This window comes from Elaeis guineensis, chromosome 8 (genome assembly GCF_000442705.2).
Source record: "Elaeis guineensis isolate ETL-2024a chromosome 8, EG11, whole genome shotgun sequence".
NCBI lineage: Eukaryota > Viridiplantae > Streptophyta > Magnoliopsida > Arecales > Arecaceae > Elaeis > Elaeis guineensis.
Window position 1 is genome coordinate 4,903,421 of NC_026000.2, and position 12,896 is coordinate 4,916,316.

The 12,896-nt window shown below is 35.3% G+C and overlaps 1 protein-coding gene across 1 annotated transcript; it reads right to left on the minus strand.

Annotated features, from left to right (window-relative positions):
* Positions 1–687: 687 nt before the first annotated feature.
* Positions 688–11,639, minus strand: LOC105050673 (uncharacterized). Its single transcript, XM_073242725.1, has 5 exons — positions 11,437–11,639; positions 6,233–6,376; positions 4,505–4,603; positions 3,896–3,929; positions 688–1,117 (listed from the first exon to the last, which is right to left on the minus strand). The coding sequence occupies exons 1-5, from the start codon at positions 11,637–11,639 to the stop codon at positions 1,082–1,084; spliced, it is 516 nt and encodes a 171-aa protein (XP_073098826.1). The 3' UTR covers positions 688–1,081.
* Positions 11,640–12,896: the final 1,257 nt, after the last annotated feature.

Here is a 12,896-nt window from a genome sequence, read left to right on the forward strand (position 1 = left end):
CCATGCCCCATTTCCATGTCCATGCTTCCCAGATGCTCTTTAACCAATTCAAATCAATATCTAATAAAGCACTAGTAGCAACTAGCAAATATTACAATATATACTGCTGCTAGCATGCAGCTAATATTACTATCCATAAAAGAGCAATGTTAGTAAAACCAATATGGAACCAAAACATGCACATTATCAACAAAATAACATTTCCACTAGCCTTCTACATTAAAATATTATTTTCTTGAAATTGTAATGTCAGTATGAAGAAAAAGGTTATAAACGTTAGCTGCTAAAGTTTGGATTCAACATGAGTACAATACATTCCGATGCGTGCAACCACACCAATTACGGGAGACCATTTCATTCTTTTTAATAATCTTACAATTTAAACTGTATGAATACAACAGTTAAGAACCAAAACTATCATTTAGCAGCATATTTCTCCTCTTCTAACAAAACCAGATATTTTAACAATCCTAGCAGAACTAAAGTAACCTAGTGAATTTCTAGGGTTTCTTACTTCATAAATATTGCATTCACTTTTATCAGATATATGTAGTTGCGTTCCAAACTGGAGAATGATGATAAATGACAGTTTGTTGAGAGAAGTTATGCAAATGAGATATGCAAAGCACATTAAATCAACATAAGTAAATGCCTTACCAAAATCTATATAGTCCTTGAACTGTGGAATGGTTTAATAAAGGAAATGTGGGTTTGGAGTAAATTCACATTAAGTCCCACTTAGAACAAGAAGAAATGTTCACAAGCATAATCAAATTCTCTAGGCATGTAAATAACTCATGCTAATGCTAGTAATTATTCTTGAGTTGCCCTCATCATTTTTCCATCTAATATGATATATAGGCTAAAATTGCCATCTATATCCATATCAATATTCCCACCAGTGGTATAAGTTTGATACAAGAATGAAATGTGAAGTTTGGAACTAGCAAAGGAAAACCCAAGCATTAATAAAAGAACTCACATGCAGTAAAGAAACAGGAAAAGGAGCTGCAGCACCTGTTTCAAATGCTTCATTCTGCATTTGTGCTGCCATCACGGAGCTGGACACCAAGAAGGAAGGTTATTTTCCTTGCTTAGCATTTCTAAGAATTGGGATCTGTAGAGGACAAAATCGCATTACATTAAAAGATGGCTCTACACTAAATTTCAGGAGCTTCATGCTTCTGTAGATCAATTTTGCATCCTAAAATGAAATAAAAAAATTCAATAGCAAGCAACTCAAATACAGAAATATAATATAAATCATATAAAAAATTATTTACCAAGCAAAATAACACTTCTACAGGAAGAAGAAGCCCAAAAGCGGAATAATGGTGGAGTTTGGTAGACAAGAATAAGAGGCATCTAGATAGGAAAGACAGAAAAGGAACTCACTACATGAGAAAGGATTTTGTACGTGGAGTAGGTCAAATGGACAAAATATGTAAGCTGTCGCATGCTCACGTGGCAAATTCTTTTTACGTAAAATGTGCAGAGGATAAGCCAGCAAAGAGAACATCCTTATTAGTTCACCTAGAGTAGACATGTAGAACATGATTGGAAAAACAAATATTTAAAACAAATCTTTTAACCCAAAATACAGAATTTGACAAAATATTATCTGAAGCCCCCAAAATAGTAGGCTTCTCCATTCCCATTGTCTAAGAATTTGAGAGAAAGAGAGGAAGGTCATTACACCCAAAAAATACCCAACAATATTCCAATGTATCTAATAACCCACCTAGCAAATAACCCTAAAAATAATATAACCTCTTTCATAACTGAAGAAATCATGATGATAGTAAAGCCTTATCAACAGCCACATGTAAAACAATGGTAAAATTATTTAAAAAATAGAATGCTTGCCTACATGAAAAGAAGTCGAAGTTTCACCATGAGACAGAGGAACACAGAAGTATGCATATGATATGGAGAGGAAGCGACAGGATAGATTGCATTACCGTGGGATGGTGGCAGCTGTGAGGAGGATGGGGGATTGAGTGGCTGAGAGATGTACCATAGGCAAGTGTTAAGGACAGCAAGACTGTGAGTTGCTTCGCAGAGGAAGGTACCAATGGTTAGCAATCAAAGGCAGTGTCCCAGTCTCAACCCAAAAGCTGTCATAGAAGGATAGAGATGAGAGAGAGACAGAGGAGAAAATAGGTAGTAAGGATATAGAGAAAGGAGTTTCCCTCTCACCTTTCCCCTTTATTCAATGGGTGAGACGGATGTGTTCTATTTGAGATGGAAGCAACAGTGCAATAGGATCTTGACTAGAGAAAGAACTTACTAACAGAAAAAAAGAAATATGGGGGAATGAGAAGGAAAATGAGAGAATCCTGTCTCTTAATCTTTCCATCCTGTGCAAATTTTTGATTCCTTGGACTGTCCTCACTATTTTTAATTTTATTTTATCTGGGAAAGAAATTCTAGTGAAGGATAAAATTGGAGTCAGAAAGGTCAGGAGAAGCAGAATAGCTATTATGATGGTAGTGGATATATAGACATACCAAAAACTGTGCGCTCTTGTACTTGATATTGCATTGTGCACATACTCACAATTGTATGGATTACAGGATCCGTCAGAAAAGTTTTAACATGATCCTGTAACCATTTTACAGTACCGGTTAGTGGTATCTGTTGCTTTCTAGGTGTCGATAAATTTGATTAATAATAACCTGCACACTGTAAAGGACAGAACCTAGCCATCTAGTCAGCATTTTTATCTTTCGGCTGCGACAAAATAAATAACTGCATATAACGTCATAATTTTAAGAGAACCAGCATGATATACTGACATTGAAGGGTAAATGGCAAAAGATTTTTAAATTTAAAAAAAAAAAAAAGACCAGATGAGGAAAGAAGAAAAAGAAGCAGAAAGCACAAAAAAGTTAACAGATAATTGTACAGAAAAGTCTAGAGACTGCTAATAAACATTGGGATCTGTTTGTAAACAATACTGAAGTTTGATATTTTCTTCATAGGGCTGCTCAATTTAATCACCAAGATCCTTATCCAACATATTTGTGTCAGCTGCTAAGTGCTGATGAAAACCTCAAGAATCAACACTCTGCAGAATCAATACATTTTAATAACATGCCCGTTGCATTAAAACATTGGTAGTTTCTAGTAGAGAAGTTGACCACCATTTTGTTGTCTTCGGAAAGCACTCAATATAGTAGTCATGTAGACAATAATAGACAATGCTTTTCACCCCATGCTTGTTATGAATTGCTCGGCACTTGCTGCTTAGGCTAGCTAGCCTTCTTGCAAGTCATGACTCATGATACTATATCGAGGGATTTTATCACTATCTCAGGCTGGTGCTTCCTAGCAAACCAAATCAGTCCCCTGGAGATAGTAAAACTGCCAAGCTTACCACATGATGAGGACCTCTAGCACTATCTTCATTGTAATAGACAAAAAAGAATGTTCAACTCAAATAGGAAAAGAACATAAAAAATTTAACATTAATACCAAATCAATAAAAACAGTTTTTGTAATTACATATATAACTCTTGCACTAATCAAATAAAGACTCTTCTTTTCCCAATAATTCACCCTAAAGCACAGACATCATCTCTTCTTCAGGAACATAACCTTAGCAGCTACAGTATCTAGAAGTCATAACATCAAACAATTCAAACAATTGCATTACTTTGAAATATCAAGAAATTGCAACAATTATCCCACTTTAATTCTGTTTAACACCCTACTATAGTAAGTACCACACCAAACACCCAGATACAGTCCATACATAAAAATGCATTCCCCTAGATTTGCTAGTTTTTTTTTTTTTTTGCCTGAGTTCATTGTTTAGCTACAACCTTAATTTCATTCCTCTCACTCATGCCTTGAGATTTGTGCCCAATGCAATGCCAGTGTCAGAACATACCTTTGTTGACCTCCCAACAGGACAGAGCAATTGCCTGTGCATCAAAACAAGCTTCAGCACATCTTTCAAAATCCAACACATCGACTTTAAATGTTTAGAATGCTAAAATTTCTGCTCTGCTGACATCTTCAAACTTAGAACAGTCATGGAATCAGACAAAGTATTTCACAGATGCATCTCACCCCTCACCTCTCTCAGAAATGATGACAGCATGACATCATCAGATTATTGAGAAGCATAGTCCCAGATGGACTCAAACACATTTCACCCATGTTTGATCAGTCCAACACGTTTGATCAGATGGCTCAAAACGTGCCCACCTAAAACAACCTGAACTTAAGTCGAACTTTTACTTTCCTTTAGCAGTACTTCATACTTTAATCAAATTATAGAGGCCTAGTACAATTCAGTAATATTCTACAAATAATCCTTTCTGATTTATAAAGACAGACTCCTCAACATAGAAGTGAAATATTGAGATTCACTTGGGTAGCAATAATATTGCGCAGCATGATGCCAATAAAAATAACAAAACCTGAAAACCTACAGAGAGCAAACGGACTAATTTGAGCATGCTGATGAATATGGTGAGTATTTTTGAACAACAACCTGTAGCAGTACAAGACAGGATTGTGAAGAGACCTCAATATCCTTTCTGCAATCGTCTTTGATACCATCGACCAAGTAGACAGCAACAGGGAATGCAAGCTAAAATAATGGGAACAAACAAAATGACCAAAAAATAAAGATAAGTAGTCATCTCATAGACTCAAAAGGGTGAAATGTTCACCATGCTGCACTTAATGATATAGTTCAAATCATGATGTAGTACACTTCATGACTTTGAGCATTTGACTAAATCTGTATATGACAGACTATAAAAAAGTTTAGAACACATTTCAACAGCCCTTTGATCCACTCCATGCGTGCTAGCATGGGAATGTCAAAAAAAAAAAATCATAGCTTCTATCAACAACTAAGAATAAGCTTGTAAATAAAGAGCAACTTTGATTATTAAGAATAATCAAAGATATATCTCATGTGGAACAAAGAAATAAAGTTTACATAATCTTGCTTGGCTTAATTCTGCATATCAAAGAAACCTGATTTGTCCCTTGGTTTTCTTAATCATTTGTGATTGGCCATATTTACGTGGATTTTCAAATCATGTACAATCATGTTACAATCATAAGAATTTTCAATTCTCTGCGCCATTTTATAGACAAGAGTCATAAAACTAATAATCTCAACAAGATCCACAAATGTATTTAAGCATATAACTGATGGAGATCTTCATGACTGTTGTTTAAGAGGTGACAGAAAATGAGAATGTTGAGTTTAAAAATAAAAATTTTACGATATCAAGAACATAGAAGTTATTGTTATTTTAAACTCTGCAAGCTTCAAAGTGTCAGCTGCAAATTTCACAAGAACTCATGTGCCATGGACATGCAGGACAGAGTACCATTTGGCTTCGGATATCAACTACTTAATTTCTAAACATCAAAACATAAAGAAGTATCACAATTAAATTTTGAATGCAGAAAGTACATGGTCCATGCAGGTGGCATATTAAGTCAACGACTAAAACCATGCTAAGTTAATTACAACTGTCTGCAGAAAGTTAATGAAATGATAAATAAGGATCTGCACATAAGAAATACGCTTAGTCGTATCAGATCATGTACAGAACCTCTGCGACAATGATCAAATACAGCTATTAAGCAGGAGAACAAAATTTCCAAAATTTTTAAACAAGAGGTATATGGATTCAAAATCTACGCCAAATGAAATAAAGAATTTTCTATAACCAACGTAACAGTTATACTAAAATTGAGTTGGCTTTTCAAAAAGGTAGATAGTATAGACATTGACAGCTATTGTTTGTTGCTTGCTCTAGGAGAAAAGATGTTACTGAAAGGTACGAACATTAAAGAAGCAGAGTATTAGTTCCGATGCAATCAAAGAATGATGATTTTGCTGGCAATACTGTTAAACTATCCAAACCGAGATATTTGTTTTAAAGAAAGGGGGATGCTGGAAGGTCTGATTAAGTATTAACATCTGCTAGAATGGTAACGTTAAAAAAGACTGTAGTTTCCATCAAGAACTCAAACAAGAATTAGAAGTTCATTGAAAATCAAAAACCCTAGAAAGAAAAGAACTCAGAATCAAGAATTGGGAATTCATCGAAAACAAAACCATAGAAAGAAAAACCCTAAAACAAGAACCCCTCCGGCATTCGATAAAAAATTCTAGACGGACCAACAAATAAGGAGGAAAAAGAACAAGGAGAAGAACAACAGAGAAAGAGAGGGAGGAGAAGAGGTGGAGTACCGGCAACACTGAGACGACCACAAGGGGATTCCACTACGTGGACCTCTCGGTGCGGAGCCTTCTCCTTCGTCTCTTCCCTCGTCGCCCTCCCTCCAACCTCTGTTTCGCTCCCTACGACCGGGTTCGCTCCTCAGAGGGGCTTCTCTATTTATAGGGGCGGTATGGCGGTGGACCCTCTAGCATTCGGCGAAACTTGTACGCGACTGCCGACTAAATAAGTTGGAGACTCATGAGTCATTAAAGTTCGATCAGGGTCTTATAAGTTATAATTAAGTTCTCCCTCGTATTTGTGTTCTCTGCGAGACTTGAAGCTTAAACTTAGAAACTTCTAAATAATTTAAGGTTAAAATAGGGACTGATGATTAGTTTCCAGTCAGCATGTCTATATGTATTATTATATATTTATATTCTATCTCATAATACATTAAAAGAGAGGCACATACCGTCTATTTAGGAGGTTCTGGACTACCAATTCATCATATGATTAATATATATATATATATAAATCCTCTCAAATTTTTTCATCAAATGATATTTTTTTGTGTAATTGAAGGTTGCCGCATCTGAAATAGCAACTTTTTAATAAATTGATGAAAAAATAAAATAATTAAAAATTAAATTAATAAAAAAATATCTTAAACGTATCCTCTTCTATAGAACTCTGCTAATATGCCCGTTCTTCTAATCCTCTGGGCCCCATTACATATATCAAAGTAAATAAATTATCAGTCATATAAATTTTTGAAACACAATTATATATTATATATTTTTAATTGATTAAAAAAATTCATAATATTTTTTTTTTTTTACATTTTATATAACCCTGTTGCATAGCGCGGGTCATACTAATAAATACATGAAAGGAGAGTTTAGAGTCTTCTTTTTGCAACACATACAGTTTTAAAAAAAAGATAAAAAATAAATAACATCTTACATTTTATTTTAATTTACATATATTCCTATGTATCTCTAATTACCGTGATATTAACTTTATATTTTTTAATTTATTATAATATCTTTTACTAATTATCTCATTTAGGATAGAGCTCATCCTAGTGCCTATATGGCAAAAATAAATTCTTTGGAATGGTGAGATGGATTTGTTGGATCATTTTAAAATAGGATGAAATCTGGCATAAATTTAAAAAAGATAAAAAGACTAAAATAATCCAAATCCTATCATTAACCCATCTCCTTCTCCCATAGATGGCCATGCGAGCCAATGGCACCCTTACCCCTACCCTCCTCTTTGTTCGTTTTCTTTTCCCTCTCCCTCTTTTCTTCTCTTTTTTTTTTTTTTTTTTGGAGATGCACGTGATCACAGTCCAGGCTTTTTATTTGTCTACTTGCATTCTAGTGCCAACTTTCTATGCTGTTTTGATCTATTCTATTTCTATTAAGTCTTGAATATTTGTACCATGCCTTCTTTTATCTTCTTGTTGTACCTTTGGATCAAAGTCAAGGATTCTCTGTGCAATTATATTTTTTTATCTAGCAGTGGTATATGTTTTATCTATCTATTTACCTACCTACTATCAAAGGATGTTTGGTTCATGATCAGAATTGAAAGGGATTGGAATGGAATTCGGAATGATCAAATCCTTTGAAGTCTTTGGTTCATGGTTGGAATTGAAATCGAAATAAAAAATAAAAATTGAAATCCATAAAAAAAAATAAAGATTAAGTTTTAAATAAATTGGATCATTCTCGTTTCATCTTGAAATCAGAATCGGAATAGAATTCCTCCCAATCAAGCAGCTGGAATGGAAGTCACCGATTCCAAGTCCCATTGCAGACCTCCATCCCCCCTCAACCAAGCACCCTCTCAATCAAATTTATCAATCTATATCTATATCGATATATATATATATATATATATATACCTACATGTGCACATGTATATATATATAGATATATATTATTATGATTAGATTTTTGCCCTTTTCAAAAGCTTGGATTCTAAACTGACATTTGTTCATTGTCACTGGACAATATGGTGAAAACTTGAAACACCAAGAGTATTCTGCTGACAGCCCGTCGACTGGCATGGATCCTTCATCAAGAGAAGAATGGTTAACCTCGGGACCCATTGGAGAGGCTGAAGGCCATTTTCCTGGGCCGGTAGAGGCTGTTTTTGGGTCATTGATGTATTATTATTTTTGATGGATCACCACTATCATTGGTTCTCCATTGTTAGTTTACATGATCACTTATGACAAGCTTCGGCCAGCATAATTTTCAGTCACTTTTGTCAAAGCCAGACGTTAGTGGTAGAAATTACGGGCCAACTGTATTTGCTTTGTCCTGTTTTTCTGGCTCTGTGAAAACATCTTGTATTTTTCACCTATTTATTCCAAAGTTCTGTTTATGCAATAATCTCTCATTGAATTAGCCGTTCATCAGATGTCTGCCCGCAAGGAATTTCTGCCACTGAAAGAAAGCTTCCTTTATTGACAGATAGGAGCATTTTTCTTGAAAGTTTCAGTAGTTCTTAATTTCTGACAAGAACTAATGAACTACTAATGAGGAATCGTAACTAGCCAGTGAATGATCATGAGACAGGGAATGATGATTTCGCTGTCTTGCTTCTGGACTAATATTGGAGTTATCTGAAGCATCATTGCTATAAAATACACGAACCAAACTTCATACAAGGAAATTTAGTTTGGTCAGTGAATTTATATTGAGGACGCTGATGTCTCTGTCTTGTCTTCTTAGACGTAACCCTTTTCCTCAAAAACCAACGTAACATGCTTCAAGAATATATTAAATATAACTATGAAGCTCTTACTAATATGCTAGAAGGTTAGAAATTAATCATTTGCTGATAAGAAATTGCAGAAAAAACACATTCAATGGCTTACCTTCAGAATAAAATTACAAAATCAGCTGCACAAGATTGTCAAAAACGAGTGCTTTTCATGTGAAATGTTAACGAGATTAGGGCCAGCAGCAAAGGAAAAAAATTATAAATGGAGCAAAGTAGTCGAGGTTTTGCAAAGAGATCACCAAGCTAACTTGGAATTTCCCAAGACACATATCATATTGCCCATCACTTAACCACTAGATGTATCATCTGCATTTTTTAGAAACTCATCTTAATATTTCTTCCACCCGATAGCATAAGATTGCCCTTCTTTTTTCCTCCAACTCCTTTGCTGCTGATTGTACGTCATTTTTCTTTGCTGATCATGCAGGCTGTGTGATCTGGAAGTCATTTGCTTCCATTACTGCTCAACTTCATGATTTTTTTTTTTTTTTTTGAGTAAAAGGAGAGTGGTGCTGAACCCAACTACTCACCTGAAGTTTTATTCAGAACTTCATGATATTTTGTTCTCCGGCTCTGTTGGTTTTAATAATATACGGAGCTCCATTGTTAATTTCTTTGCTGTTTTCATGTCAACTGAGCAATGGGTAGACATTCAGCCATGTTGCTGTTTGCTCCGTGCTGTAGAACTCTTGTACTCATATTTATGAAATTTATATTCCGCTTAAGAAGGGTTAATTTTTGCTCTGTTTCAAACATGATATCAGTAGTTCATGTCTGTTGCAGTATTATCATCTTGAAGAATTGTTTTATTAGTGTTATTATAAAAGTCTCGAAGATTTTGGTTTTCTTTTCCTTTGAGAAATGAGTATTTGTCTTCCTTGAAGCTTCATAAAAAACACTCGCGAATGTTAATGCTCCAATAAAATCCCACCAAAGGATTAAAGGTCCAAGACTACTGTCAGGAAACCAGCTTGTGACTCCCAATCCTTTGTCAATTAATGGGGCATAACATTTTTCCCGTTCCCCCTGTTAACCCCATTAATATCTGATGATCTCTAGTTGCCCTTGGTGCCATGAACATGCCCACCTCATAATAACCACATTAATAACATTTCGAACCCAAAGGTGGATCAATTTGTAGGTGTACTCGCCATAGATCTCTATTTGCTAAGGCTGCTACTAATTTGACTATGAATTTTGATACTTTACGGACTAGATTTGTTAGAGCCAAATATCAATTTGAAGGTTCGTGGAATTCTTATCATTGTGGGAAATGTTGTTCATCTATTGGTGAGTTCTTTCTAAGGAAGCCCAAGTTCTCTTGCATGGCTCTTAGTGACAAATTGGTAGTGGAGAAAGGATTTAGAGTGTTAAAAGATGCTTGGTTAGATAATTTGCCGTTAATAAAAAGACCCATATTTCTTTCTTAGTACAATAGTCTGAATGGAGAGTATATTGCTTTCACCTTTTTTTTTTTTTAATCACCGGTACTTTGTGCCAAAATTGGTCTGTCAAATAGTGTGTTTGCCCATTCGTCTCATGCCTGCACATGATACTATTGTTTGGGATAAATCTGGCTCAACCAAGGTCAAAGCCCAGGAATGTATCATAATCTGAGGCCTTCTATTTCCAAGATTTATAGTACAAAGCATTATTCTTATCAATTTGGAAGCCAAATGTCAATCCTCGGGTCAGACTTATTTGGTGGAAGATCGGGTGGAATAGGCTACCTTGCAAAGCTTTCTTGTTGCAGCAAGGTATTAATGGAATTTTTTTTGCAAATTGTGATCAGCGTGACATGTTGGAGGATGTATCTCACATGCTTCTATATTGTCATTTGGCTATTACTATTCGGCAACTCCTTTGTCACAAGTTTGGTCTGACTATATTTTTTGATAGTATATGTTCTCTTTTTAATGTGGTGGTTAGGCAAACATCGGTTTTACAATCTATTGTTGCTTATACAGCCTGGTTGCTTTGGAATGCTAAACATGACAAGATATTTCAAAATTCAGAGATAATTCCCATTTAAATTGTTGATAAGGCCTCTTCACTGGCTTCAGAGTTCATGGAGTCTTTAATGGATGGCACAATAGATAACCCATGGCTCTGGAATACTTGCAGTTCTAGTACTTCTTCTCTTCCTATCCAAATTGGTCGGATATCTCCTCCCAAGGGTTGCTTAAGATTAATGTTCATGGCTCTTTGAGAGAAAGGAATGGTGATGCAGGTTTTATTGTTCGTAATCATCTTAGGAGGCTAGTTTTAGTAGGTTCAAGGACCTTCACAATCGGTTATGTTCTACAAACAGAACTTAAGAGCTGCTCGAGAAGGTCTCACAAATACTATTTTTAAGTTGGGTTGTAAGAGGATTTTTTTGGAGGATGACTCCATTCATTGTTATTTCTTGGATTCTGAATATTTCCCCTTATACTTGTGCTTCCCCCCTACTGCTGGATATCCATCATATGATCTCATATCTAGACTATTTTTCTGCTCAACATGTCTATAGAGAAGTAAATCAAATGGCAAATTGGCTTGCTGGTTCTGGTTCATCTCTTGGTTTGCATATGGGTTCTGCAACTCCTCAAGAGTTGTCTTTGCTACAGAAGATGGATGCTGCTGGTTTTTGTTCATTTTATATTTAATATTTAGTTTTTCTTATTGTTCTTCCTCTTTCTTCTACAGAAACAAAAAAAAAAAAAAAAGGTGTATCAAAATTCTTATAGAAAAGGATGTTGCATGGTTTCTGGTCCAGGCATGGTTAGAAACCCATCTCACATGGATCACATCTCATGGTAACTAGCTCTCTTCACACTAAGCCAAATTCAAGAAGCAGCAAGGGGCAATCTAATCCAATAATGCAAAAAAGATCTTAGATTTCTTTATCTCAGCTCACGCAACTAAACAGCAAGTGGCTGTTCCAACAAAAAAAAAAAAAAAAAACCGCAATTGGATTTATCCTGCCATCATTACATGTAAGTGCAACTAAATTGAAATTGCATTTATCTCCTGAATAAAGGAACCTTAAGGAACAGTTAGGAGCAGGGATTGCTATCGCTAATTTTTTATCTTGCAACCAAATTGGGTGTTAGATCACTTAATTGCTGTTAATATTGCATTTCTAAACATTTAGCGACGAGTAATGGTTGATGGAAGACCAACATGCTCGAGACTAATGCCCCAAGTCATTATCATAACTGGTTAGTAGTGATGCAAAGCCTTAATGCTCCTATTATGTTAATACTTTGGAAGATTTGAGATAAATTTTGTTTCATTCTAGACTATTAGGATTTTAGAAAATTATTTCTACGAATATCATGGTTCCATACGAGGATAAAACAAGAAAGAAAAGACAAAAAAGAACAGAAAACAAAAAGGCTCATATGGAGGCCAGCTAGTAGGAACTGATACCAAACTTGTGAGTCAAGGTGGTGGGCATTGGTGGATTGGGAAACCCCACATCAAGAAAGAGGTTCAAGATCTAAAGAACATAGACCTCTCTCTTTCTAACTTTAAGCAGGTGGTGAGTTGGTTCTCCGCCATCCGCCCAGTCCAAACGATACATGCATCCAGACATCACGTTTTAGCTACCCCACTTCATTAAAGGAGAACAAAAAGAACGTAGGAGACAAAATGAAAAAACTGTCATGTAAAGAAATGTCGTCCCCAAAAAGATCGCCCTAGAAATATGTGAACATTAAACAAAGGTCCAAAATATGTCAAAGAAATGAAACAACATTAGACCCTAGGATCTGAAGGAAGGTTGAGAAAGAAAATTCCTAAAGGCAGTGGGTGACACTGTTATCACTTGGAGAAATTACTTTAAAAAGCTATGTACCTTGTCTGCCTGAAAAAAAATTGGTTCATAATTGGTCAAGGCCGCACCATGCA

Bases quoted from the DNA above. Each gene is read 5' to 3' on its own strand.
- LOC105050673 (XM_073242725.1), bottom strand. From the start codon at position 11,639: ATGAACAAAAACCAGCAGCATCCATCTTCTGTAGCAAAGACAACTCTT. The intron at 4,604-6,232 runs GTACTCCACCTC...CCATTATTTTAG, and splicing joins TGGTCGTCTCAGTGTTGCCG to CTTGCATTCCCTGTTGCTGT. The intron at 1,118-3,895 runs GTATGTTCTGAC...TGTCCTCTACAG, and splicing joins CTGTTGGGAGGTCAACAAAG to ATCCCAATTCTTAGAAATGC.